General features: G+C 38.5%; 2 protein-coding genes across 3 annotated transcripts in view; one reads left to right on the top strand and one right to left on the bottom strand.

The window, feature by feature from the left end:
• LOC120540822 (histone-lysine N-methyltransferase SETD1B-like) overlaps positions 1 to 15,071 on the bottom strand; it is a 66,884-nt gene extending 51,813 nt beyond the window's left edge. The window contains exons 1-5 of the mRNA XM_039771900.1: positions 14,656 to 15,071; positions 14,231 to 14,379; positions 13,829 to 13,927; positions 13,081 to 13,351; positions 10,555 to 10,676 (exon numbers count right to left, since the gene is read on the bottom strand). Of these exons, the coding sequence (XP_039627834.1) occupies positions 10,555 to 10,676; positions 13,081 to 13,351; positions 13,829 to 13,927; positions 14,231 to 14,379; positions 14,656 to 14,716 (702 nt within the window). The 5' untranslated portion in view covers positions 14,717 to 15,071. The remainder of the gene's footprint in view (positions 1 to 10,554; positions 10,677 to 13,080; positions 13,352 to 13,828; positions 13,928 to 14,230; positions 14,380 to 14,655) is intronic.
• A 458-nt stretch (positions 15,072 to 15,529) lies between these two features.
• Positions 15,530 to 26,518, top strand: part of rhof (ras homolog family member F) — a 66,808-nt gene continuing 55,819 nt past the window's right edge. Inside the window, exons 1-2 of one of the 2 annotated variants that reach the window (XM_039771901.1) lie at positions 15,530 to 15,925; positions 16,541 to 16,665. The gene's annotated coding sequence lies outside the window, so the exon portion shown is untranslated. Of the gene's footprint in view, positions 16,666 to 26,518 lie in introns of both variants that reach the window. The other variant, XM_039771902.1, reaches the window with a different exon arrangement.

Raw genomic sequence — 26,518 nt, 5'->3', positions numbered from 1 at the left:
CACAAACACTACAGGCAAAATATACATGTCTACAATAAACGTTTCATGAACGCATCATACGATGCTCAAAATGTAAATTTACACAATAATGGACCAAACGCTATGAGAATCTGTGGTCCGGCAACAATTAAAGCTACGACAAGTTTAATTTTGAAAAAACCACAATTCGGTCAGGGATGCAACATAGTATCAAAAGTGTAGGTAATAATTCCCATGAAAATAACAATCTCTTTAAATTTTATATCCGGATAACCAAACTCGAGGGTGGGCGAGCGAAACCCCCTAAACAGTTAACTGATAAAAAGTCCTTAACTTGTTTCAAGAGGATGAGAACATTGTACTAATATACATACTTCTGGTAATTCACTTCATACAGCTGCACATCTCCTGTCAAGTGTTCCAACACACAATTACCCTTAAACCGACCTTTGCCGAGCGAGTCCAACTAAGAAAAATTTCTAAATCTTATTCAGCTATGTGTCCTGCCACCTCTACATTTACATTCAATGAAATATTGGATACATACAAGTTTCTTTTTATAATCTTGATATGTGTATGTGCATCTGTAATAGTCTTGGCTTACAAGCCATATGACTAGGTGATTTTAAAAACTGACTGATGACTGCCAACTATGTGCGCAAAAGTTAACACTGAAAATAAGGATGTGGATTCAGTCCTCAGTGTGAGGAAAAAATAAAATAGTGAGGAGACTGGAAAAAACAAAGGACTTCCTAGGAGACAAATAACCTTTTTCAAAAATGTATAGGTTTTCAGATACACTGATCAATAAATCCATTTGATATTAAGTCAGTTACTACAAATAAAGATCTAGCAACCAAGTACCCCATGGAATGAATAAAATCACACTTCATACAGTATACTCAAAAATAATTTAGGGACATGTTCAAATTTCTTGTGTGGTCGAGAGTACACTGCAAGAAGAAGACAAAGAACAAATTTTGTGGCCAATGCCAGTTCATCAAGGTGTCGGAGGTACCGATAAAAGAAAAAACAAACTTCTGGATGTAATTTTTTTCATTAAGCAAAATACCAAGTGGCACAACAAAAACTAGAGAGCTGGTCTTAGTATATCCTCCTATTATTTAATGTGCTTATTCAGTAACTAGTCACAAGATGGCAGTCTGTAGTCTGGCAGGAATGAGTGCAGGAAAGGGCACAAATCACATTCACAGTAAGTTTGGAGTTGCCAGATCAACTTTGCAAATGTGGGAGAAAAATCCAAGCCCCTAAACAAATTGACAGAATTAGCAAATCTCACATGCACTGTGGCCACTGCAGCTAAGTCTCTCGATCCAAAAATCATCATCCCATTAGTCTGGGCTCAAAAGTGAAGGTGTTCATAATTCACTTTAACTCCAGAGCGGTTTCTCACATTTTCCCTAACCAAATCAAAATAAGATTGCCAAACACATTATCAGAACACAAACCAAACAAGCCTCTGGCCATCGTGTCCACATTGGGGAAGAAAACAGAGTTAAAAACAAACACCACTGAATGTGAACTTTATGAGGTTCTAGCCATCTATCTGAAAAAGGTACAAAACGTAATTGGAGCAAAATATGACAACATGAGATACTGAGCAGTTACAGGGAACCAAAGTGTTAAGCAAAAGATATGACAAAGTCACCAACTAAACAGAATAAAACTAGTGGAGAGAAAAAAAACTCTATAAATATTTGCTGTACTACTTTTCCAAAAGGTAGGCAAAATATCAGCAAATTATAAAATTGAAGCAATCAAATTTAAAATGGTGCCAAACAAATACAAAAATGAAAAACAGGAAATGTCCAAACTAACTGAGCAGCTCGTTTCAGTTGTGATCAGAGGACACCGTCATTGCTCAATTCAGACTCAAAGAACTAAAATTGAATCCAATGCAATTGTGAGCACAGACAAACGTAAAATACCGGAGCCTAAAAAGGGTAGGCACATGACAGCACCTGTCCCAGCTGATAGATACAATCCGGATTTCACATTCACTTCAATATATTCTAAGAGTGCGTTTCTATTAACAGTCCCAGCATACTAACAGGGAAAGAAGTCTGAAAAGTCAGAAAATGTATTACATATATTATGGAAATAATTCGGATGTGGATTTAGGCCAATTAAGTTCTGAACAAAATGCTCAACATGCTAGTCAATCAACTGGAAGGCCATCTGAATTTTTTGCATGTGTCACATTTAAAGGTTTTAGATTTTTTCGGTTAAAATTGACTGTGTAAATGGTCATTTGGCACTACACTCAGAAGAAATGTCATGTTTAAAGATGGTTCCCTGCAGGGAGTGCATTAACTTTGTTTCACTTTAAAAAAAGTTAACAAAAACTCAATTTGACAAAATACAGACAACATAAATATTTACAGCCTTTTAAAACAAACTTTGAATTGACCCAAACCAAGTGCCATATTCATAAATAACTGCAAAACAAAATTGGATGATCATTAAAATTATAATGTTTCAATGGTTTTATTAGTCGAGAAGTATTTGATTATTTTTTCCTTTTGCAAACCATATTTAGTGAACACTGAAGGGGAACAAAAAAACAAAATTACTGGTACAAAACACAGCGAAACTGCTGCTGCTTTAGTGACTCTCTAGCACTTAAAGCTGAGAATTTTGTTTACTTTGGCATGAAATCACTTGGCACAACCTTTTGTTTTCTTTCACATGGCTGGCTCCCCATTTGCAGTTCAGTACAATAATACACAAACAACCTGAGAGCACACTCCAGAAGAAAAGCCACAAAAGAGAGGGAAAAAGCTTTCTGAAAAAGCCAACCAACCCTCAAAAATGAAAATAATTAATACAGCAAAACCTAAAGGACACAAGGGAATTGACTCTGCAGCAAGGTTGAGATCATTTAATGAAGCTGGGATCTAATAGCACGTCTAGCACAACTGGTTAAATTACTACGAGCGTACTTACATCTGTTTAATATCAGAGCTTATTAGAGTGTCTGCTTTTAAATGTGCAATTATCACTGACAAAGAAATATACTGGGAAACAAAAAAACAAATACAGGTAGCAGAGAAAGGCCAAACCATAATTATGTAGCACAGAGGCAAATTTTGGTTTTGCCAACACTGTCATTTTAAGTCAATTAAAATTTTGGTTGTGAACTTTGGTCAATCCATCTACCAATCTAATTGCAAGTGAAGATAATAATTGCGTTTCGACTGCAGTTTAGTACTGCTTTAGAGTGGGCAAGATTATTCACGTGTCGTTATAGCTCTCGCTGGATCCGCTCCTCGGCTACCAACGAGAGGAACGTCTGTACTTCCTCAATAGACCACGAAACAGCCATTTTTGGTTAAAACAAAATGGTGCGTCCGAACCTTCGCTGGCTGTGCTAAAATCTTTGGTCTGTTGTGTCTCGTGTCACAAGTTCAGTGACGCAGTAATGACGATTTTCTCCGGCCAATCAGTGACCAGCAGAGTTTACACGTCACGTTTTGGTAACGGTTCGGCGCTTGGAACCTCGGCTGAGGTGGTACTAAAAAAAGGACCAGGTACCAGGTACTGTTCCCAGTGGAAAACCCCCCAAAAGTGAGCTGAACTGAACCGTGTCGTGCCGTACTATGCAGTGGAAAAGCGCCATTTCTCACCCCTCACAGTACTACAGGTATGTATCACTGGTCTCATCTCATTTAGAAGACCTGCTCAGATGCAAGGACATAAGACAATACAGTGTCATTACGTGGTCTAAGCTGTATCCTAAACAATGTGGAACCATCTGCATACAAGAACTCTTCCTCACAAGTACAAAAAACAACAGAAGTCTGCCGATTTCTAAACTAGTGGGGGGTGCTTAAAATACAGAGAAAAATAAAAATATCTGTTAATTGTACTGAAAATGTGTATGGTGTGCATTGATAAATAATTATCAATAATCATTTATATACAAATACTGTAGCATGCAAAATGTTCAATTTCTAAAGGCTCCACATTCAGAATTGTATCTGCCTTTCGCAGCTCATGTGACAACCAAGAATCGGTCACACACAGGGCTAGGCAAAAAAAAAAAAATCCTGTGACATTATATTGAAGACACAAATGTTGTATTGATTTAGCACACATTTGAACAGAGCAATAAAAGTAGTTCTGCTTATCTCTCTCCTGCAACACCCATCTACTTGTTCAAGCCCCTCACACTCTTGTACCTTAGGAGTGTGTGGCACAATCACAAGAGTTTTACTGTAGCTTGTTCATTTGTGTTCTACTTTGCTATTTAAAGATAACATCATTACCACGGTTTGAGTGTTAAACACTTTCTTCTACATGCTGGTTCTATGCAGACTGTACTTGTCTAAAGGCAACATAATTCAAAAACATCTTGCTTACTAATTTTGTTTTGCAAAAGTGTAATCTTTTTTCTCTACTCAAGTTTTTCCTATCTCAAATTATACTTTATATGAAGAGAACTATGAACTACATTGTCAGCTGATATTTAGAGATGATTTTCTTTAATTGCTTACCATGTCATTTTTGTCATGATGTCATTTTTTTTGCATGTTATAGTATCTGAAATACACAGGTTACTTCAGTGATGTACACTGTCTTCTTATATAATACACCACAGTGGCTGTCCGTTTGTCTGTCCAGGACTTTAAATCACCTGTAGCTCGCAGACCATTTGGACTATTGACCTGAAATTTGGTACACATGTACTACGTGACGTCTACTGTCCGCTTTCTGGGTGATTTTTATTCCTTTTTTTTTATTTTTATTTTAATTTTATTGTAGAATCAACTCTCGGCAGCGGCCAGCAGGGGTGCTGTGCGGCCCATGTGTACAGGCGCCCTTCTCATTCCCTACCACCTTCACCGTCACTTTCCCTACCTCTTCATATCTTACATCATTCTTGAGGCAGATTGAAGACTTAAGTGCCACCTTAAGTGAAAAATTAAAAAAAAATGTACTAAGTAATTACAACACAAAAACTAACTTAATCAGTTTTAACGTGAAAAGATGCCGACGGAAGAACAGAAGCAGCGGGCCGGTAGGGTGAATAAAAGAGCTGCTCAGGAAGCAGCAAGCGCATCAGCCTCTTAGCAAACGAATGGTAAACGTACAGAGAAAGAGGAGGAAACTAGGAATGCTCAACTCAAGTGTATTCACTTCATGTTATCATGCAATGTGCCATTAATGGTGTAGTATAATAAGCTCGGAAAAGTATGGTCAATAACTTACTGATAAAGTAATTAATATAGCAGCCTTACTGATTCCTGAGTGTAATTAGTGTAGTGTACTTGTAGTAATAAAACTGTGGATCTGCTTTCATAAATAAAAATCTCATTATAGGGAGTGAGAGTATGAGGCACTTGACAGTTTATGAAGGGCCCAGTTTATTAGATGTACACAATAATAATTACAATTTGATAACTGTGTCAATTGTGTTGTTTATTTGAATTTTGGTTTTAAAATGAAAACACTTTTATATATTGAAATCTAGTTGCAAGACATAAACAATGTCATGACACTGGATCCTCCGATCACATTTGTTCTATGCTTGGAATTGCATCATTTAATCAATGAACTTACGGCATTAAACAGAAAAACTGACATTTGCCATTTTGCATGCAAGGTAATAAAGAACTTTATTGGATTCATATTTTAAATATCATTGTGTACTTCTGTAAATAAAAATACATGGTCTGTTTCCATAAAGTACGATTCTCATTCTAGTTAGGTTGGGGGAAGTACAACATGATGATGGGTCTCTTTTGCTAGAACTTGAAATGAATATTTAGATTTTATTAGATTTTTTTTTTTAATTCATAGACTTGTACACGTTAATATGTTTGAAATGTAACTGCTAGATAAAGTAGTGTACACTTTTTACTAAATACTGTTATCTGTTTAATTGCTAGGTTTATTCGGATTATACATTCCAAAATGCACAGCAGGAATTTGAGGATATTTTTTTTAACTAACTAAATTGTACTTTTACTTGATTAATTTTTTCCAAGAATACTTTTTTTTTTAAATCAAGGAGTTTTACTATCATACCATTCATATACAGTATTGCAGCATAAAGTGGTACAAAATAATGCCTCCCCAGGTCTGACTACCCTCCCCGAGGAGGTGGAGGTAAAAGGAGACATCTGGGCATAATTGTGTAGACTGCCACCCTGTGACCCAGACCTGAATGGATGGATAAATAAACGGTAAATGAGCAGACCGTAACAAACTGAAATAGTAACATATAAATAATAATAATGATAAAGACAACAGTAGCAACAATGGAACTGCATAAAAATAAACTACTAATAGAAGATCTGAGGGTTAGGGGACAGCCCAGAGTTCAGATCCCGGAGAGCCAAGGGGTAAAGGTTATTACAAAACCTGGCAGAACTGGCTTGGACACGACAGAACCTTCTGCCAGATGCAAGTGGGTTGAACAGACCTTGCGAGGAGTGGTCCGCCACAGTCCCATAGGTTTGCAGACATTCTTTAACAGAAAACAAAATGGACCCAACAATATGTAATTAGAGATGCTGCAGTTCCCAAACTAGACCATGATGCACTTGGTCAGAATCCTCTTGATGGTACCCTTGTAATATGTGGTAAGAATCCAGAGAGATAATCTAGCCTCCCTCAGCCACTGAAGGAAGTGGGCACACTGGCTATGGAGGTGGTGTTAACTGACCAAGTAAGGACAGCTGTCAGGTGCATGGCAGGAAATTTGGTGTTCTTGGCCAACTCAACTGCAGAGCTATTTGTGTACAGTGGGGTGTGCTCAGCATTTCGCTTCCTGAAGTAAATAATCATCTCTTTCATTTTGGTACACATTAAGGAGATATTGTTGTACTTGGACCAGTCTGGCAACTGTAACATCTACGTTATGTAAGCCGACTCGTCACCATTGCTGATGAGATCTACTACTGTGATGTCATCAGCAAAATCGATGATGGTGTTACGAGCTGTATGCAGCGATACAGTCAGGAGTCAGCAGAGAAAACAGAACTGGGCCAAGTAAGCAGCTCTGGAGGGCACCAGTACGTAGTGCGATGCTGCTGGAGATGGCGTTTCTGAAGCAGACTGTCTAAGATTTCTCCGTCAAGAAGCCCAGAATTCAGTGTCATAGGGAAGTGTTGTAGCTTAGCAGACTCAACTTCTCTCTGAAATTCTGTAAGATGACGAGGTGGAATGCTGAACCAAAGTCTAAGAACATCATTCTAGTATTTACTTTTACTTACTGTAAGTAAATTTCTATCTACATGACAATACTTTCACTCAAGTAGAAATTTAAATTCTGACATAGGTTACAGAGTGCATTTTACCCAAATATCTATATGAGCTCTCAATCACATCTCAAAAATATGCATATAAAGTTAACAAGGCTAAATTGGCCCATAATTAGCAAGCAAACAGATTACAAAATGGATGGACAGATGGACTATTCAGTGGAGCAAGTATTATATTGAAGACTTGTTGCATAAATCTTCCCTACACATACCAGAGTTTTGATTTATTGAAAACTCGAACTCAGACCTAAATTTTAATTTAAAATATTGTCATTAAAAGGATAGAACACAGAGATGTGAAACGGTATCAACAATGCTGCATAAAGTATACATAGGTAACTATGAGTCTACTAAATCCTAAAAGTTGATGAACCCCATTCATTCAGAGTCATGTCAAATATAGTGAGCAAACAGGACTTTCCAAGAAATGTCTAATACTAAAATGTGCAGGTAATGTTTATGAGTTGCCTATATTTATCCAGCACCCAAGTTATAAAAATGAAACCACCTGCCTCAGTCAGAGAATCTCAGCTTAGTATTTACACAATAACGCACTTGAAGAAACCTGCAAAAGTTAGTAGCAGTGTCAGAAAATGGACAAGCCAATTTAAACACTCAAGTACTATAAGGAAATTGAATGATCCAGATGCTTCCATGGTAAGGGCCATGTTTGACCAATAACACTTCCTAATTCTGGCACCAGAGAACAGACAGAAGTTGAAAGTTGGTCAGACATACAAATAAGGATTCCAATGTACTCTTGACTGTAAATTTGAACCTGGCTGTAAAATTTCCAGAAAAGTGCTCTCCGATTTTTTCTACCAAAAGCAAAATTGTGGGGGCAGGAGAGTAAAAAGTCAGGAAGATTTGACATGTGACAAATACTGAAATGGCACCAAAAGATTTGAACAAGGCGCCATTGTGGTGTAGTGGGTCCACAGCTCACGACGAAAGAGACACTTTTAAAATAAATAATCACCGCGCTCGCGGCCTAGCGAGGGGGCGTGGTAGTGTGGCTGAAGCATTTCCCGCGTGGATTCGTGCTGCGGATGTTTCCCACCTAAGTGCACAGTGAGAGATGGTCCGCTCTGTAACTGTTCCCGGAAACTGTTGATTGCCACAGCTGCCATGTTCATCATAAAGAGAAGCCCGAGTCGGTTAAGGAGGAAATGTACTCTTGACTTTAAATTTGAAACTGGATGTAAAATTTCCAAAACAGCCACACAGTGCTCTCCGATTGTTTCTACCAAAAGCAAAATTGTGGGGGCAGGAGAGGAGAAAGTCAGGAAGATTTGACATGCGACAATCAAAGAAATGGTACCAAAAGATTTGAACAAGGCGCCATACTGTCACAATGAATAGTCCATCAAATACATTGAGCTTGCAGAACACAAGATCTAGTCAGAGTTGATACAAATCTATCATCGTGATCTGAACCTGTCAACTCTCTTATTGCACCTAATCTGAAAACATAAATTATACACAGTATTGGAGTGAAGCACTATTATATGTTGATTGAAAAGTATCATTTTGTGCAAACATGTGACATAGCTTTAGCATAGAAGGTACTGTACTGTCAATCCACAGCATGGCTAAAATGAACAACTTTAAACTGTTAGAGTCCCTCAAAAGACAGTTCAAGCCAGATGGTTTATAAGCCTGAAAAGACATTTCTGACTCATAAACTTGGTTGCTCTCAAAAAAAAAAAAAGGGGTTCATAAGCTTAATCAACACAGACATGCAGGACTAGATTTGGAGCACATAAAATGAGTGACGTGCAGCTCTTCCTCAGCAAGACAGCCAAAAGCTCAAGATTGGAAATTTGTTTACACCGCCTCCTTCCTTGTAGAGAGATCTCTCCAAATTAAGATGGTAAGATGGTGGCATATCATCAGAGACAATGGTGAATTGTTTCATGTTAAAAAGGACTGGCTCTAGCAGCTTTGCTAACTCGACATCTGAAAACTTGATCTGAAACTTTATTTCAGTTATTGCAAAGAGTAATATCTCACTGCAGCTAAAATTAATTTTATGTTGTTTTCAACATCTTTTCCCATGCAATATACAACACCAGGCAAGTATAGTTATTTAGATGCCTTTTTTATAATGCGGTGCCAGGCTTCTCAACATTCCCAGGAGCTTAGCCCAACTAAGCAGACACTGTGGATTCTTATTCCCTCAGTCTTTCCCATGGAACAATATATTCATCGATTGCAGGAGGAAGCTTACATTTTTTCAAAAATAACATTTACAACAAATTCAGAATCACATTCTACAGCATGACAAAAAACAAAGTATAGCATATGTCAAGTTTACAGCCGGTGTTACAGGTCGAATGTAGAAACTTTACAGGCAAATTAAACTTTATCATGCACAGCTACACAAATGGCACAGGCAGATTAAGTGCGTGGCTTGGAGTCTCACTGGATAAGGACTTTGAAATCAGGTTCTTAACTCTCAGGGACATTCTTTCTAACAATGCTCTGAATTGCAGGGAGGGAAAGTCCAGAATAAAGAAATCTACTTAACAATTCAAAAAGAAAAAAAAATACTATCAAGAGGTTATCTATCACAACCCCCTTCCAATGTTTCAAAATATTTTTTATTTTTTTTTTTTTAAATAAAATGTGTGCAAAATCTTGACATGAGCACTTTGTTAAACTGTATACATTGAAGAACAAAGCATCATAAACTGCAATAGGCAAATTGAAAATAGACTTGCTATGCATATACGATGTATTGTGATACGATATCACGAAATGAATGAATAAGTCACTGCAAAATAATTCTAGGACTTAGATGCTTAAATTATTGTTCTAGAATATAGAAACACTTCTACCAGACTTTCATCCTTCCCTCACTCTTAGAAACAGACACAACTAGCTGACAAGGTTTCCATATTCTCCTCTGACACATAGAAAAACATGATACAATACCATTTACAAAATGAAACAAAACTCTTTTCTCTGCAAAAAAAAAAAAAACACGAAAACAAGTAGTATTTGGTAGCATTCCCACCCTCTCATAATTGCTGAAGTAGAGATCTTGTACAGACACTTGTGTGCTCTGCTGCACAGTAGTAAATTCAAATCATCCATCTAGAGGTACCTAACTTTAATGCTGCAGTCATTCACTTGCCAACAGATAAGCATCAATAAACAATGGCACACATTTGCCTATGCTTTACTTGAAAGATATGAATAAAGCAGCTCGGGCACTTAAGTCTACACCTTATTGATGCTTCCTCAGACAAGACAGATAAATGTAAAACAACAAGTGGCTTACCGAGGGTGTGCTGCTTACACTTTGAGGAGATGAATCCAAGAATGCTTCACTTCCCACTGGCAAGGTTCTAGGGGTGTAAATCCCACTGACCAAGAGCTCAAAGTATCGCATCCGATTCTCACCTTAATAGCCATACAGAAAAGAACAAAAAACATGCATTATTATGAAACCTCAACTTAATTTCTTTTGTTTTACATTTGACTTTTCCCGAGTGGCTCTTTACTTTTAGAACAGGTGCAGTATATATTAATTTATCTAACAGTACAAATAAAAATAAAATGTTAATAGGTATATACAAGTATGTTAAAAGCATGCAATACACCGTTTCCTCTGAATTAGTAACCCCATTGTTCGCTGTAGGTTTAATCAGTCTGGCTGATTAAGCGGAGTGGTGGCTCTGAGGCTAGGGATCTACACTGGTAATCGGAAGGTTGCTGGTTGGAATCCTGTAAATGCCAATAAGGACACCGACCTGTTGGGCCCTTGAACAAGGCCCTTAACCTGCAACTGCGGAGCACTTTGAGTAGTGAGAAAAGCGCTATATACATGCAAATAATTATTAGTGTGTGCACACTCTAAAACAAAGGCAACTACACAATGGGAATGGCTTCAGCACCCTTTCTATCCCAGGAAACTCAAAATAAATCACTACAAAGAGGAGATTACTGGTCAAAATTTACTATCACCTTAATACATTTTTATTTTCTATACCAAGGCCAACACAAGGTATTCACAAAACAATATTTAGGAGGAGAATTTTGCCAGAGTTTAATTTCTAGTCAAACTCCCACCATGGGACAACTTTATATGGAAGCACAGAAGTGTCATAAAAGCAAGGAAGACGTTGCAGAGTGTTCAATCAAGAGGTTGCCTTTAATTAAACCTGTAGACACTGCAGTACAAAAGCAATTATATATATCTTAGCATATCCATAGTCAGCTATAAGAAATATAAAATTTTGCTGATGGAGGTTGCGCATCAGCTAGCTACATTTGGGCATCAAGGATCTTAACTAAGGAACTAATAAAAAAATATTATTAACATTTATGTAATGTTAATCGCCTCTTGCAGCATTTGAATTCAAGTGGATTCTAAAATATTAATATGTGCTGTTTATAATTAACTTTAAACATATAAAGATATACAACTTCTTTTCATCGTGTGACTAAATCAACTGCTTTATTTCATGTAACACCCCAGGTATTGGCTATGAAAAAGCCCTTGAAAATGCAACTCCCACTGCAAATCAAATGCTAAATAATTGTTCTATAGTGGTAGATGCTGCTCTGTGTCCTATTCCTGTTTTAAAACACTTAAGAAATCTGTTCAAATGGGAAGACACAACAACAATGATTTTTTTTTTTTTCTGGAAAACTTTTTAAAATGATTCAAGTTGCAGGGTGCCAAAGCCTATTCTAGCAGCAGTAAGTGCGTGCAGACGAATAGTGCACTGCAATTAACTGGACAGGGTGCCAGTCCACTGCAGAACACATGAATGCACACCATTAGCACAGGACCAATTTAGAGTCGTCACTCAAGCTAACTGCACATCTAAAGCACTAGGAATCGGAACCCCTTCTACTGGAAACCTACACTCGCATAGGGAAAACAAGTAAACAGACGCAGATAAGAAACCTACTGGAAAAATGTAACCGGTTTCATGCTACATATCCCTCTTTAGCAAAATACAGTTTGCATTTTTTTTTTTAAAAAAAGAGTATGGATAAAAAGTCTAATTCGTGAAGTACTGGTGTGTTTGAAGCAAAATATAGATATGAATGGATTTTTCAGCACAAGGTTCCGCGTGTATGATCGCCATTAAATTCACAACCGTGCTTATAAAGTAGTGTTTTCATATTGCATCACCGATAAAACAAACAACAAAAAAGAAAAAAAAAAAACTTTGAAAAATGTGTACAGCGCTGAAAATGAATACGATTTCTATTGCCACGAATCAGGATTCAACATATTTACAGTTAAGTGAAATGGTTTCTTTCCTTTCTTCTCCAAACGGGATGCAGGTAGTACAGAAGCGTCATAAATCACGATATGCTCAATTCAGTTAATTAAAAAGGACACTGTGTCTTTAAGAGGAAACTGCTGTCAGCTGCTGCACGAACCTAACGCGTGTAACATACACAGTGCATACTGGCAGCCTTACGAATATTAGACACCCAAGAAAACGTAAAGTCAAGGAGACGCATTTAGTCACATATCCCCAATATATTAAGGGTCTCAAAATAACGATCATCTGGCGGATCCCTCCTTTTTTTCGTGAACACTACGCTCACTGAAGGCATCGCAAAGTAACGGCACTGCCAGCTTTGAAGGAGAGCCGCGTGTCTTTTGTTTACTTCGTTACTCGCGCCTAGTATTAATGGCCCTGTCAGAACAGGAGTATTTGGTAAACTACTACCGTCTCCTAGCAACCGAGCACACGCATCACACGCGATTCCGACAAGTCGTTAAAAAGACAAGAGCGAGATGTCTCGCTCACCGGTGAGGGGTCGGGCGCAGTTCGCTCACCTTTCGTATCCAGCTCCACGTGGATGATGTTCCCCATGACTGACGTGTTGTTCAGGTTGTGCACTGCTTCCTTGGCTCCTTTCACGCTCACAAACACCACTTTGGCAATGCCCAGGTGTTTCTTGTTCTTAGGGTTGTACAAAATTTCCACCTCCTCGATCTCGCCGTACTTTTTACACATATCCGATAAAAAGCCTTCCCTGATGTTGTCATTCAGCTTTGCAAACGTGACCTCCTTCGGGGGTACGGGACCCACGTAACAGTCGTCGATCTGAAACACAGTTACACTTAAAGTGTGTTTTTGTGGTTAAAAACGGACAAGGATGCAGATCAAATAGAGGGGCAAACAGCTGAAGAAAAGCACAGGCGAGAAAGCAGATCTTAAAGGTATACAACTGCATTTCATGTATATATTACTGGGAACGCAAACTTAGGAAAGTCTAACCAAAAGTCGATTGAGCCTGGCTCAAAGGGGTTAAAGTATGGTTGCAGTTGTAAAGAGTGGTTGAATAAGATCTCGATTCATGCCCTACCTAGCTCCGTCGATTCCACAAAATACGTACCCCCTCATATTTATCCACTATATATAAAGTTATCTTTCCTGAACTTAGAACTTGTCTTTACAGCTTAATAACATGCATAGTTACGGGTGGACTTCTCCACAATATTCCAGTTGCACGTGGAGCGCGCATCTGGCAAAGTTCAGAAAAAGAGGACAGGGGATTTCCCTGCTCCCCTCGCCACTCACCTTAAATTTGGGGACTGGCAGATCCGTGTCCTTGTATTTGGTCCAGATGCGACCAATCCTAGGATCCCGGACGGAATCCACTGGTGCCATTCCCGGATACTGAAAAGAAGAGAATCGGGAGTAAAGAAGGGGGCGGTGGAGGAGAGAGAGGCGTGTTCAGGAAAAGTTGGTGACACGCGGGTTTGGAAACATCAACACAGAATGAAGACAAGCTGTTAAAGTAGACATTTCGATGGACCTGTGAAGCTCCGTTTCATTCGATTTCACCCCCGTAAACTGGCAAGCGTTGCTTGCGCTCCGATCTCCTAATTGTTTGACGATAGAAGCGAACTTCGGGCAGGAGTCAAACTCTTTTGAGAAAGTTGGTAATCTCGCTCTTGCTTAAAAAGCAAAACAGCTCACCGGCATGCTGTAGTGCTGGCCATCATATCTGTAAAGTTTATGCGATCCCTTTTTCAGCGCCGGGTCAATCATCAACTTGTAACTTCTCCAGTGGTGACTCCTCTTCTCTCCCGAACTACCGGCCGGGTGCTCCATTCCGTTTACCAAGCCTGTTGCAAGGGTTATCCCCAAGAAAAAGCACAAAACAAATAAAATCGCAATAAGCAATGCAAAAAAACGCAAAAAACAAAGCGTCACACACACAAACAAAACGCATACTGGAAATGTCGCGGGGCACTGCAAATTATTTTTTGGTGCACGGACACCAAAAAAGGGTATGAACTAAAAGCGTGTACCGATTAGCAAACAAAGATAGGAAAGACGAGAGTAACTAGAAAAAAAAGAAAGAGGGAAAGAGAGACGGGGCTAAAAGCAAGATAGCTTACTTGAACTCTGTTTTTTGCTGTGTTCTTCATTCAGCTTGGCCTTTTCTCCCGGATTGGGCATGTTGCCGAGGATTCTAATCGTCTAGATTTGCTGCAGGGTTTTTCCGTGCGAAAATAAAAAAAACGAGATCTTTTTTTTCACATTTCCCTGGTTACATTACATGGTTTTAAAGGATCCTGCCTCCTTTCTGCGAGCCAGCACATATTGTGTGCCTCTGCTCGCTCTATCTCTCCCACAATACACTAGTAAGCCTTGACTCGATGTTCACCTTCTTTATTTGGTTCGCACATTCGCCATCCGCCGATTCGCTCAAAGAGCGGCGCACGACTTTCGTGCGTGTCGGGACTCCCCTTGCTTTTCAGGTGGAAAAACTCGACGTCTAAACTAAAGAGCCCTCTCGTGAACCCGCGATGATCCGAGCCACTCCGCACACTTTAATGCGGGGCAACCCCAGTCGACTTTCTAAACGACGAATCTGCAACACTAGATTTACCCGAGAGGGAAAAAAATGTGTCTTACAACAAGATGGGCAAGAGGGAGCTCAAGTTTAGCAGACTGGGGCCGTGTGCTTGCTTTCCTATCCCGTGTTTCAAATTGGGTTTTGACATCTGTGTGCCAAGTCTTGTTGATTCTGTTGGTTTATGCTACCTTTTCTTGCGGGGCACCGTGCGTCGACTGCGATTAATAATGTATTTACTTATTCAAATGAGACTCATGCCAGTAGCCAATCAAAAATCGTCTCGCTTTGTTTTGCTCCGCTTTCTGTTAGGAAAATCCTTTAATTTTGTTTTTTTTTTTTTCATTTTTGAATTTTCTTGAGCGCTCAATGCGTATGTGGTGCGGTGTGATCCATTGTGATCACTTGTCTGAAATTTTGCAGTACTCGGGCAATTGGCTGGTTAAAGGCTGGGGTTCTCTCGACCAATCAGCTTCAAGCTACCATTTTGGCTCCTGCTATTAGAAAGCTGAACGGAGACATCCTTCAGCAGAAAGTAAAAGGAGAGGCCAACTGTTCAGGCAGCCATTTTTCTGCAATGGAAGCGAATGGCCAATATGTTGTTTTTTTTTCCTTTGTTCCAAAAAAAAAAAAAAAAGGGATCTTATACCTGACTTCAGCATCTCTTTATGGACTTTTTATCAATGTGTCATAATGTTTGTCATCATTTTCAGGATTTTCTGAAGAATGAAGATAGAAATGTGTGGATTATATCCCATTTTTTGTTATTTGGAATCCATCTTTGTCATAACTAGGTCATGGCACACCCTTATGTCAGTAATCATTTTGAACTCAATCTATTAAATAAACAGCTTCTTTTTAGTGTTTGAACTGCTTAATATATATTTTAAATGAAAAGTACTACAAAGATATTAAAAGTATATTTTATATATTTTCTGAAATGTACACTTCAGAAAGGCCATGCAAGTACTAATGCATTTTTTTGTATGCTAATGTTATCTCTAAAAAAAAATAATGTAAGTAAATTTTGAAATAGAATTTTCCTAGAATATAATTGTACAGATTTAATGTATTATGTGGGATATTTCTTTACTTGCATGTAGTCTTGCCTAACTGTTACTTTAAAATAGAAACATGGATGTTAGCTTCTACATTTTAATATGACGACAACAGGCCAAATTTAAAATTCTAAATACATATAAGCCTGTACCAGTTGATTTGGATCTTTTTTTTTTTTTTTTGGTCAGAATGGAAGCTTTTTGACTGTCCTGCCCCCTTATTTAAAAAAAAAAATAAATAGTATGTGGGGAAAGAAAAATTTGTTAGGCAAATTGTGTGGCCAGTAAAGCAAAAGAACCTGAAGTGGGTGTAATACGACTTCCAAATTGTAACAGATCATCTTTGGGACATGGCTTTTCTTGTTTCAGGGTTCAGCTGTATGGTATGCTGAAAAAAGCAAGATTGAAAGGCATCCCTGGAATTAGTGCATTTGATTGAGACTAAATGAAAGTCGTCTCTTACTATATAAAAAAAGGTTTTATCCTCACAAAAGGTAAGTGAAACTATCTGACCTTGTACCAAGGTCATTTTTTTTTTCAAGTTTAGCCTCAATAAAAAGGTAGTCGTCCCCCCCCACCTCACCCCCTCCAGATGTGTCCACGCTAAACTTTTTAGCTCCTCATTATGGACTTTAAAGGGTTCTCTTAATTCAGCATTCAAATAAGTTGTATTTTAATTTTTAGATCTCTTTAAATGAAGCAGGCCCGTGTTAATAAATAAAGGAGGACAAGCACTTATTTAGAAATGCATGAAATTATGGCAAAGAGGGTATCTTCCTTAATGATTCATCCTCATTAATCCTGTCAAGTAGCAGCATTCTCTCTACAGTATGGGGATGTATCTGGGTGTCTGCAGTCCGTGTTGTCACACTACTGCACTGATTGGCTTTGGCTTTTCTACCAGAAAAGAACACACTAAGGATAATAAGCAGGGCAAAAATGTGCTCCTGCTACACACTGATGGACAAATGGCAAACTGGGCTGCTTTTTCCCCTTTAGCAAGTCAAACAAGGTACTGGAGAAAAGTCTCTTTCAAAACTTTTTTTTTTTTTTTAAACCAAAATAATGACACTGAGGATCGTTCAGGCAATTTATTCTTGATATGCTTAGTGGGTTACATTACTGTTTAAAGCCAGCATGCAGTGTTGCCTCCTTTTTTATGTTACTTTTCTCTACTGATAAGTGGCTTAGAGCAGTACAGAAATAAGTGTGCAGCCTTATCTGGTTATATTATGTAACTGGTGTAAATGGACTCTCTTTAGTTTCTAAAAGTCATCAAGAATGAGAAGGGGGGAAAAATGATCAAAAGAATTTGTCAGGCAGCTGATAGGCTCATGCTCCATTCCTATTCAGATTTTCATTTTTTTCCCCTCTTTCTACTGTGAAATGTGCAGTTCAGCTTTTAATGGCTTCTGTCTCTACTGTGCTTCAAAATGGCTTCCATTCAGAAACGAGGAAGGGAAAAGACAGCTTTAGTTTGTGGGCAGCTGGGGGTGGGGATTTTTTTTTTTTCTGTTCCTCTGCTATCATTTTTTTAAAGCTCCATAAGGAGGAAAAGAATATTTTTTAATAACACATTATTAACCAAAATAAGCAACCATTTATTATTGAATTTATGCATGTGTATGTAAATAGTTGTATCTGTATAAATGTGTTTATGTAACATATAGGGAACAAATTAGGTGAATGTTAATTACAAGCTGAAAAGTGAAATGTCAGGTTCAACTACCAATGTTATTTCATGATTTTTATTTGTAAAAATATATTTTTTTTTTTCTCCCCGTTTTAAAGGTACATATTGATAGCAGCCTTGCTGCCAGTATACGCTTCTCTATAATGCAGTGCTTCTGTGTACGCATCTTTTGGTTGACATTTAGCACGCCTCATGGATTTCAAATTTTATCTTCTATCCTTGTGCTATAAACAGTTGCCATTTTAATCAAACAATGGAAAAACATTTTTTTTTTACTACTTGCACTTTACCCAACTAAAGATCGGGGATCCACCGTCATTTATATTGAGTTATTTTTGCCAAGTGCACCAAATCAAAGGAACGGTTAACCGCAAGAACGAGGTTAGTCGTAAACCCCAGCAAGTTGGACTGCCGTTTATTTCCCTTTTCTTTCTCATTCTTTGTACTAAAGTGGAGGGGAGGGGGGGGGTGTAAAAGCGCTCTAAACAACATCGACAATTCTTGTATGAGTCTCCCTGCTGTTAAGAAGTGCATAATGTAACACTGTAATGTGGTAACGGAAAAGGACGGTCAAGCTCAGGGAGTATTATGACATTTTTCAAAGAAGAGCGAGACTGCAATAGTGAGAGAGAATAGAGCCCGTGACGCATTCTAATTTGCTCAACCAGTGATCGCAGCCAGATAAGAACGGTATGCAATATGAAACCCCGGCGCCTTGCCAGTACACGTGAGAGGGCCGCGGAGACGTCCTTAAAGGCGCACCATTGTATCCTCCCTTCAGATCCAACCCACTCGCACCCACATGCCTCCTTATAAGGGTCTTCTTGATAGTCACATGGTGACTCGAAGGCTAACATGTTAGGGCAGTGACGCCAAAGCTTATAATGAGGGCCTCGCTCTGTAGCTTACTTAACAAATGCTCGTTTTAAAGTGAGCTCACCTGCACATCACGGCAGCACCGTGCAGCGCTCACTGGTGTACTCCGATCACGCAGACGTGACTTTTTTTAAACGTGAGCTTGTCTGGGCGAGTAAGAACGGCTAAGGTGTCAGTTCATCTTTTTTGTCTGTTTGGTCTGGAAAAAAAATTGATTGATTATCGAAGGTACTTGACTTGATATAAATGGGACTGTGTCCAAACCTATATCTGCTTTAATATAATCTGTGTCGGCAATTTATTTTTTTCTGGCACTTCGGCCAGTGTTGGATTGTATCTTGCACCCAAAACTTCCAGGACCCTGATTTGGATTAAGGGAGTTCGGACATGGTTGCTTTTGTTGATGTGTTCTACGTTGGTGATTTGTTAGCATGTCTCCATAGAATATTGATACCTTGTTTCTACTCGACTCGGGCGTTCTGTCAAGTGACACCAGATGAATATTTAAATGTCGTTTGATAGAATAATTTTAACATTTTTGTATCTTTAACCCCATTATCTCATGCAGTTTTGTATTTGACCATCTTATACATGCTGGGTTCCATGTTCTTTATGAATTGCAATTCTTGCATATTGTACTTTTCAGATAACGATAGATGTTTATTCACTGACAATTGGCTTTATGTATAATTCCTATTCTGACGTGATAAATTACAGCTCCCAGGGTATGATAATGGGTGGATATTACCCATTGAATTCTACTTAAGCACGTTACTTATACCCATCGTTCTATCCATTTTTCCAACCACCGATTGGTTTTCGTAAAGCTTTAGCTGATATACTACTAGTATATGACGCACATTTTGAATACATGTTTAGCGAATGTGAGTTGGTGATATATTTTGCTGCATTCGAGTACCTGTCGCATGAGGATGATCGGCTGCAGTTAACAGTTGTTCGCGAAACAAAACACTAGGGCCATTAGACCTTTACACTTGTGTTTGTTTATATATGTAATTATGTTCAAATCAAGCTCTCAATTCGCGTTATTCTTAAACTTATTACTTGTTCAGATTTCAGATTGATATGCGCACTTTATTTTACTTTAGGGAAACTCCTACATGTAGTTTTTCTCTCAATGCCGGCTTTAGTGGCGGTAATGGACAAAAGACTGGAAAAAAACTGGACGGAACGTAGCTCTACTCCTTTAAAGTATAATCGCTTACGGCGTGTTGAAAAGCTCAGTGCACCTTATATTGTGCAGATGCTAAAATTCATCTTAGATATGTATATTTATAGGCACAGACAGGCCGCAGTTCTTATTTGCCAAGGGACATGTAACTAAAACCACTTAAGAAATGTTGCGGCGGTAATAGTAGGAGCTGAAAACTATGACAATGCTAAGCCGTTCCTTAGCTGCTGAAAAGCACAACTTGCCGCATCCCGTTCTTTCCCAGTAAACTTAATTTACTTCCAGTTACAACTGCTAAACACATTTCTTTTCATGTCGAGGGGCTTGCTTTGTGACCAGAATTGCCCCATTGTCACTAAACCCCTGCCAACCGAGGATTCGACGAATCGCTAAAAGCAGGGTAAACAATTCAAGGTGCCCGCCTTCTATACACTAACACGCAGCATCAATTCCTCCAACAGTCGTCGAGGCCATTCAATCCCTATCTGAATCTCAAAAAGATAAACTCAGTCCTGGTAGTATTGGGAAAACACAGGAGCCGCCACCCGTGCTATACAGCGTACACTCGGTTATTTTTAGATGCATGATGTGTAGAGATTACTGGGTGTGTAACTTTTTCTCCAGTTCCTGTAGAGGGCGCTATTTGCCGGTACAGCAGACGCCAGACGAAACTTAAGTTGATTAAAGCGCACAGTAGTCGTGCCAGTTACAAGCGATGCTTATCAAAGCATATCGATATAAGCAACAACACAACTGAACCTGGTCGGTGGGTGAAAAGTCCACTTTGGGTTGGGAAAGAAAGTTTTGCAAGTCTAAATTCTAATTAACACTGTCCGAGGTCAGTTACTTATTAGCCTGCTTGTTAAATAACACAGTGAGAAGAGGACGCCTAAGTTACATTTCCTGTTCATTTTAACGGTGTTGCTGAGACAGAATAAAACCATAACAAAACAATACATAAGCAGTTAATAAAAATAAAGCCATTCCCAGACTATTTAACTTACAATAATGGTTTAAAGGCTTCAGCCTCAATTTTAAGTCTCAGGATGTTCTTAGCCTGCTTGGTCCAAGTAGCAAGAACAAGTTCATCATAGAGTACAAAAAATAAATTTTTACAGGAGTCTGTATGTCATGATTACATTTAAATGGGGTGGTGATGCTGGTAATCACTGCTGCCTGGAGGCCTGGATTTAATTCTCAGCCTTGCCACTGTGTGTACGATATTCACATTTTCCCTATAACTGCTTGTGTTCTTTCTCTAAGAATTACATCTTCTGCCTACATTTAAAACACATGCATGTTAGGTGAAATGGCTAATGCAGGTATAGGTACATGTATGAATATGCCCGTGTTCATGAGAAATGGCTCCTTGCAACACTGAAATGGAAATGCAGCTAAGAAATTAGATTGGTCCATTATTAGAAAAAGTTAACCTGGAACCTGTGTTTCTCAACCACAAACTTCCTGGTTGCGAGTTGTTTTTTGTTTATAATTGTTAATAGTGGGTGGAAGGTTCTGATGTTCACGCTTTATTGACCCCCCCAAAAAAAGATTATGCTTAGTGGAAGGGAGGGTCATGAAGATAATTTCAAGGGAAAAAGTAGAAAGGTTGAGAAACACTGAACTAGAGTATTGCATAGGTTATATACTGCTTTCTGCTGAAAAACATAAAAGCACAACTACTACAGGGGGTCCTCGGGTTACAACACAGTTCTGTTCCTGCAACTGTGATGTAACCCAAATTTTGGTGTAAGTCGAAACACACCCTAGCCTAAGTCACTTATCTATCCTAACACATTTGCAAAATCATAATCTAGAACATAAAAACACAACTAAGCCACAGAAAAAGTACCTAAATATACTGTACTGTAGTAACAGAAAAAATGAGTGTAAAGTAAAAAAAAAAAATCCTTACCTTTACTTCTTCTCACATCTCATTTTTTTTAAGTTTTTATGGGAGTGAGTGTTGTAAACTTGAAATGTCGTATGTTGTGACGTTGTAACCCGAGGACCCCCTGTATTGGTTTTCTTTGTAAATAAAAGTTCAAGCAGGTAAAGTGCAACACTGGGGCTGTCACTAAGGTTTTTTTTTTTTTCACAGCTTTACTTGCATATAGATATTACATTTTTATTTTTTAAATTGCTAGTTTCATTTTTTGATGATCCTTTTTTCAAAGTGTCACTGCATTAAGACAGATCTCAGAAGAACCGCACAAAGGACAGGTACTGCTCAAAAATGAATACATGCATACTGTTCATCCTTATGTTTCATTGTGTATATTTAGTATTTTTGGGGTTTTTCATTTGATGCAGCATTTGTAAGATGTAGTTTGTAAAATAAAGATGTATTATTGTGTAAAACTGTTTCTCTGTTTGTCTTTGTTTTATGCTCCTATACGAGTTGTAATTTTGTCTGCTATTCAACCCAGTCATTTATCATCCAGCCACTTGGCCATAAGGGGTTCAAGGGATGAAATCAAGATCAGTCTTTTTGGAGATGTTGTGCTTGTTTTACTTTCAGTGCTGAAAGAATAGGCCTTTAGACTCTTGTAATCATGTAATAGATAAAAGATGTTTTAGAAGGTAGAAGAATTAATTCAATATTATTATAAAATCCAGAACATCATAAAGCGTATACACATGTTTAGCTATTTTAAAATTCTCAAATCCCCTTTATACTTTTTAATTTAAAATTTAGCAAAATCGTGCCACATACCTTTAAAATCACACAAATTCACAGTAGCCTGCAGGAAAGAATAGAATTTCTCACCATGCATTTCCAAATCTAGAACCTTACCTACTAACTAGCAAGACAATGCAGAAAAAAATTTGTTTTGTTGAGTTACTCCAGTTTCCTTCATGATTGAACCCCAGTTTCCCACAACGCCTAGCTACTCTGATGAATAGGGTAAATGGCTCCTCTAATCTCATTCAGCATTACAAGCAAACTTTATTATAGCTATGGTCAACCCCAGTCTATCAGCAGTTGCCATTTGAACTGGTTTTAGCTCCACACAACTCTAAAGCAAATATTTGACAATGCTACTCAGATCACTAGAATAAAACAATGGGATGAGTTCTGTTGGAATTATTTACAATGGCTTTTGCACAATGTCTTTTTAATGACAAAACTGGTTCTGATAAATGCCATATCAGTCTGGGATTATCAGGAGCAAAGAATGAACCTGTGCCCTTGTGCTTTACGTTCTTCACTTCTTAAACTTGGGTGCTCACCAGAAGGCCCATTCTAGTACAGTTTTGTTTGGATGGTGGTGTGTGTTTCAGTGTGCACAAGACCATCCAAAACTAAATCACTATTTTCAAGCTCCTTGCAGAACCTTATTACAACAGCATGGTAAAGGAGATGTTAGGAAAAAAAATAATAAAGGAGAAGCCGGTGAAAGATGTTGGCATCATGGTTTTGTGGAATTGTGATGAGCAACGTAAAACCTGAGAAGTCAAACTTTAACCCCTTTCCTTTAAATGGACAGTGGGATGGCTGTGTGTGCGCATCTGTCTAATCACATAAAAGTTTATCAGTACTTATCAAAAGCAAGGCCTAAGTGCCTGTCACTCTGACCTTATCATGGCTCACGAGTTACCTTATGCAGTCGTCAAATGATGGACACATTACCAATCACAGGGGTCTTACACTTCATCATTAAAGAAAACAACAGCTTTTGGATTTTATTACTACCCAAGCTTGTCATATGAAATGAAATTTAAGTTACTTGTTCCCTTAAATTCTTTTCGTAATAGGGATTCTTGATTGTTTATGTTAAAAATCATGGTTATTTTCAAATTTTACTCTTCAGGTACTTCACAATCCATGTGTTTTTCCTGTAGCCATTTAACATTAATTTCTTAACGGTGGAGTACATAAATAACTGTCATCTCTGCACACATCTATATCCTCAAAAAAACAAAAACTGTATTCCATCATGGGGAATTTCCAATTAATTGCATGAAGTGTGAACTGCTTTTAGGACTGCTTCCAAAAGAGGTACTATGTTCAGTGTTCGTTTTATGTGTGATTAGACAGCAACTTAGTAATATTTGTAGAAAAACAGGTCAGTTCATAGTTAGGTGCTCAAGGTTTCATGTCACATATCTGAATATTGGAAACTAACTGTACTATACAATGATATTTAAACAAAATGGAATAGGCCACTTAGCAAGCATACACAAAATACAGGTAAATCCAATTACATTTGTAAAGAAACTGAAGTTTATCAAGTTATTGTCTGATAGGTGGTTAAACCTACTTATCATGTTCATGAAAATAAATGAGAATGTGATTAAAAAGTTCACAAGCAGGATTAGCTCTCTGATTAAAGGTTTGGCTAGAGCAAATATCACATTCAAGTTTACTGTCCTGTATATAGCATAACGAGACTGTTATTTGCACATCTCCTACCGACCAGTGGTTAGGCAAATAACAGATAGTGATAGTAGGCTCTGTGACTCTCAAGGAATGGGGTGTGAGACCACTGGACCAAAAGGATCATCCACTGTTTTACATGAGCTTGCATATTTGTCCAAGGTGACTAGGAGAGGGAGAGAGACACAAAAAAAAATTGATACAAGTGCTGATCAAGATCAAGTATGAATTATTCTTTCTTGCTGGATTTGCACCCTTTCCAAGTGTTGTTCTTGCCTTGCGCCGGATGATTGCCGGGATATGCTCCAGCTATCCTGCAACCGTGCCCTGGATAAATGGGTTAGAAAGATGGATGGGTGGAAGCATGGATGAATTAACTAGATGGCATGATGGTGCAGTGATTCGTGCTGCTGCCTGAATGATTCCTGGTTGCCGTCTACATGGAGCCTGCACATTCTTCTCCGAGTTGGATTTTCCTCCAGTCTTTCTCAGATATCCCAAAAGATCTGTATGTTAGGTTTTCTCAGTATAGAAGTGAAGGTGATTAGGTCCTGTGATGGACTCAGCTATAGGTTCCACCCTCACTACTCTGAATTCAATTATGAGGGTATGAATTCATTGTATTAGGAATTAACTGGGCATCACATCATAAGCACTGAAAATTAACAGGAAAAAATATGGGTCAGAGAAAAGTGAGGACAAAAAATAATGTCATCAGATCAGATTTTAGGCTTATATTTGTAAAACTAGGTGTCAAAGCACAAAAATGCCAATCGAAACCAACTTTTACTTGTGTCTATCTGTCAGAGTAGCTCATCCACAACCTGACTCCCAGATACCACATTAAAGCTGCCACAAATCCCTTTCTTTTGAGACAGAACTCTATTCAATCACCCAGTAAACCTTCAGTCAACTGTCCCTCCAGATTCTAGTTTCAATGAATCTCCAAGTGACAGCAACTGTAAACATCATCTGAGGATCAACATCAAAGTCTTTGGAGGCAGGGACACCAGGCTAGAAGAATTCCTGAAGGGTTGTGATGCACCCTTTATCCCATGTAGTCATTAAAGAGCCTGTATTTTCTGGGGTGCATGTCTTAAATGGGCCAAAGAGTTTTCCACATCATCCTTTTCCTAGTCAGGGACCATGTGCTGTTTTCTAATGGCTTGTAAGATAAAAGACTGGCCTCCTGAAAGATTTATTGGACCTCACACTCTTGATTGAGTCAAAAGATGTTCTTCTTTCCCTCAAACCTTCTTCATTTCAATCACTGAGTACAGACTTCTGTACCTCAGTCCATGGTGGTTTGCCTGATCACTAGTAACCCTACAGTAATTTCCCCTAAGATGCCACTCTTCATCTTTCTTGCTCTGATGCCTTCCAAATGATGTACTTCCCAAGCATAAATTGATGGTACAGGGCATACTACCATTGGATGATATCCTCCTTCCTGTGCAGGTATGGATTTTTATTTCCCAAATATTTGTGTGGGCTTCCCTTTCTCTCATAGGTTGGTACTTGGCTAGGCCCTAGTGTCTAGAGCAGAAGTGGTGAACTACAGTCCTGGAGTGCCGCGGTGGCTACAGGTTTTCATTCTAACCCTCTTCCTAATCAGTAACCAGTTTTCACTGCTAATTTACTTTTTCCCCACCACTTTAATAGCCCTGTTAGAAGAGTTCAGTCCTCTCCATTGATTCCTTTTTTCATTAAATGACAGCTGAACAGAAATGAGATGTGAAACGAGCTAACAGATGACCAGCTTAACTGGGGCTTCAAACTCCAATCACTTTCTTAATGGGAAGCCAATTCTTGCTGTTTGTTAAACCCGTTATTTAGTTCAATGGCTTTTTTCTGCACTCATTCTGCCACAGCACACATTTTGAAAACTGCTGTTTTTCTGTTCTTTCTAAGAGCACCATCAAAATGAGTTGGTGACCTGAGAGATCAACCTGACCAAGACCATCACCTCTCTTTAATTTCAGCTATTGTGTAATGGGCACAGGGGAGCTGGTCATGTGGTGGCTTGTTTTGTGTCTTATTATTGTTTGGGTGCTAATTAAAGAAAAGGAAAAAACTAAGGGGCCTGTGTCAAGTTAATTAAAATACGTAATCAGCAGAAAGAACTAGTCATTAATTAAGAAGATGGTAAGGATGAAAACCTGCAACCACTGTGGCACTCGAGGCCTGGAGTTCGCCACCCCTGGT

This window comes from Polypterus senegalus, chromosome 12, assembly GCF_016835505.1.
Source record: "Polypterus senegalus isolate Bchr_013 chromosome 12, ASM1683550v1, whole genome shotgun sequence".
In the NCBI taxonomy this organism is placed as follows: domain Eukaryota; kingdom Metazoa; phylum Chordata; class Cladistia; order Polypteriformes; family Polypteridae; genus Polypterus; species Polypterus senegalus.
The sequence above is the reverse complement of the archived record's forward strand: the minus strand, read 5'-3'. Positions and strand labels throughout refer to the sequence as shown.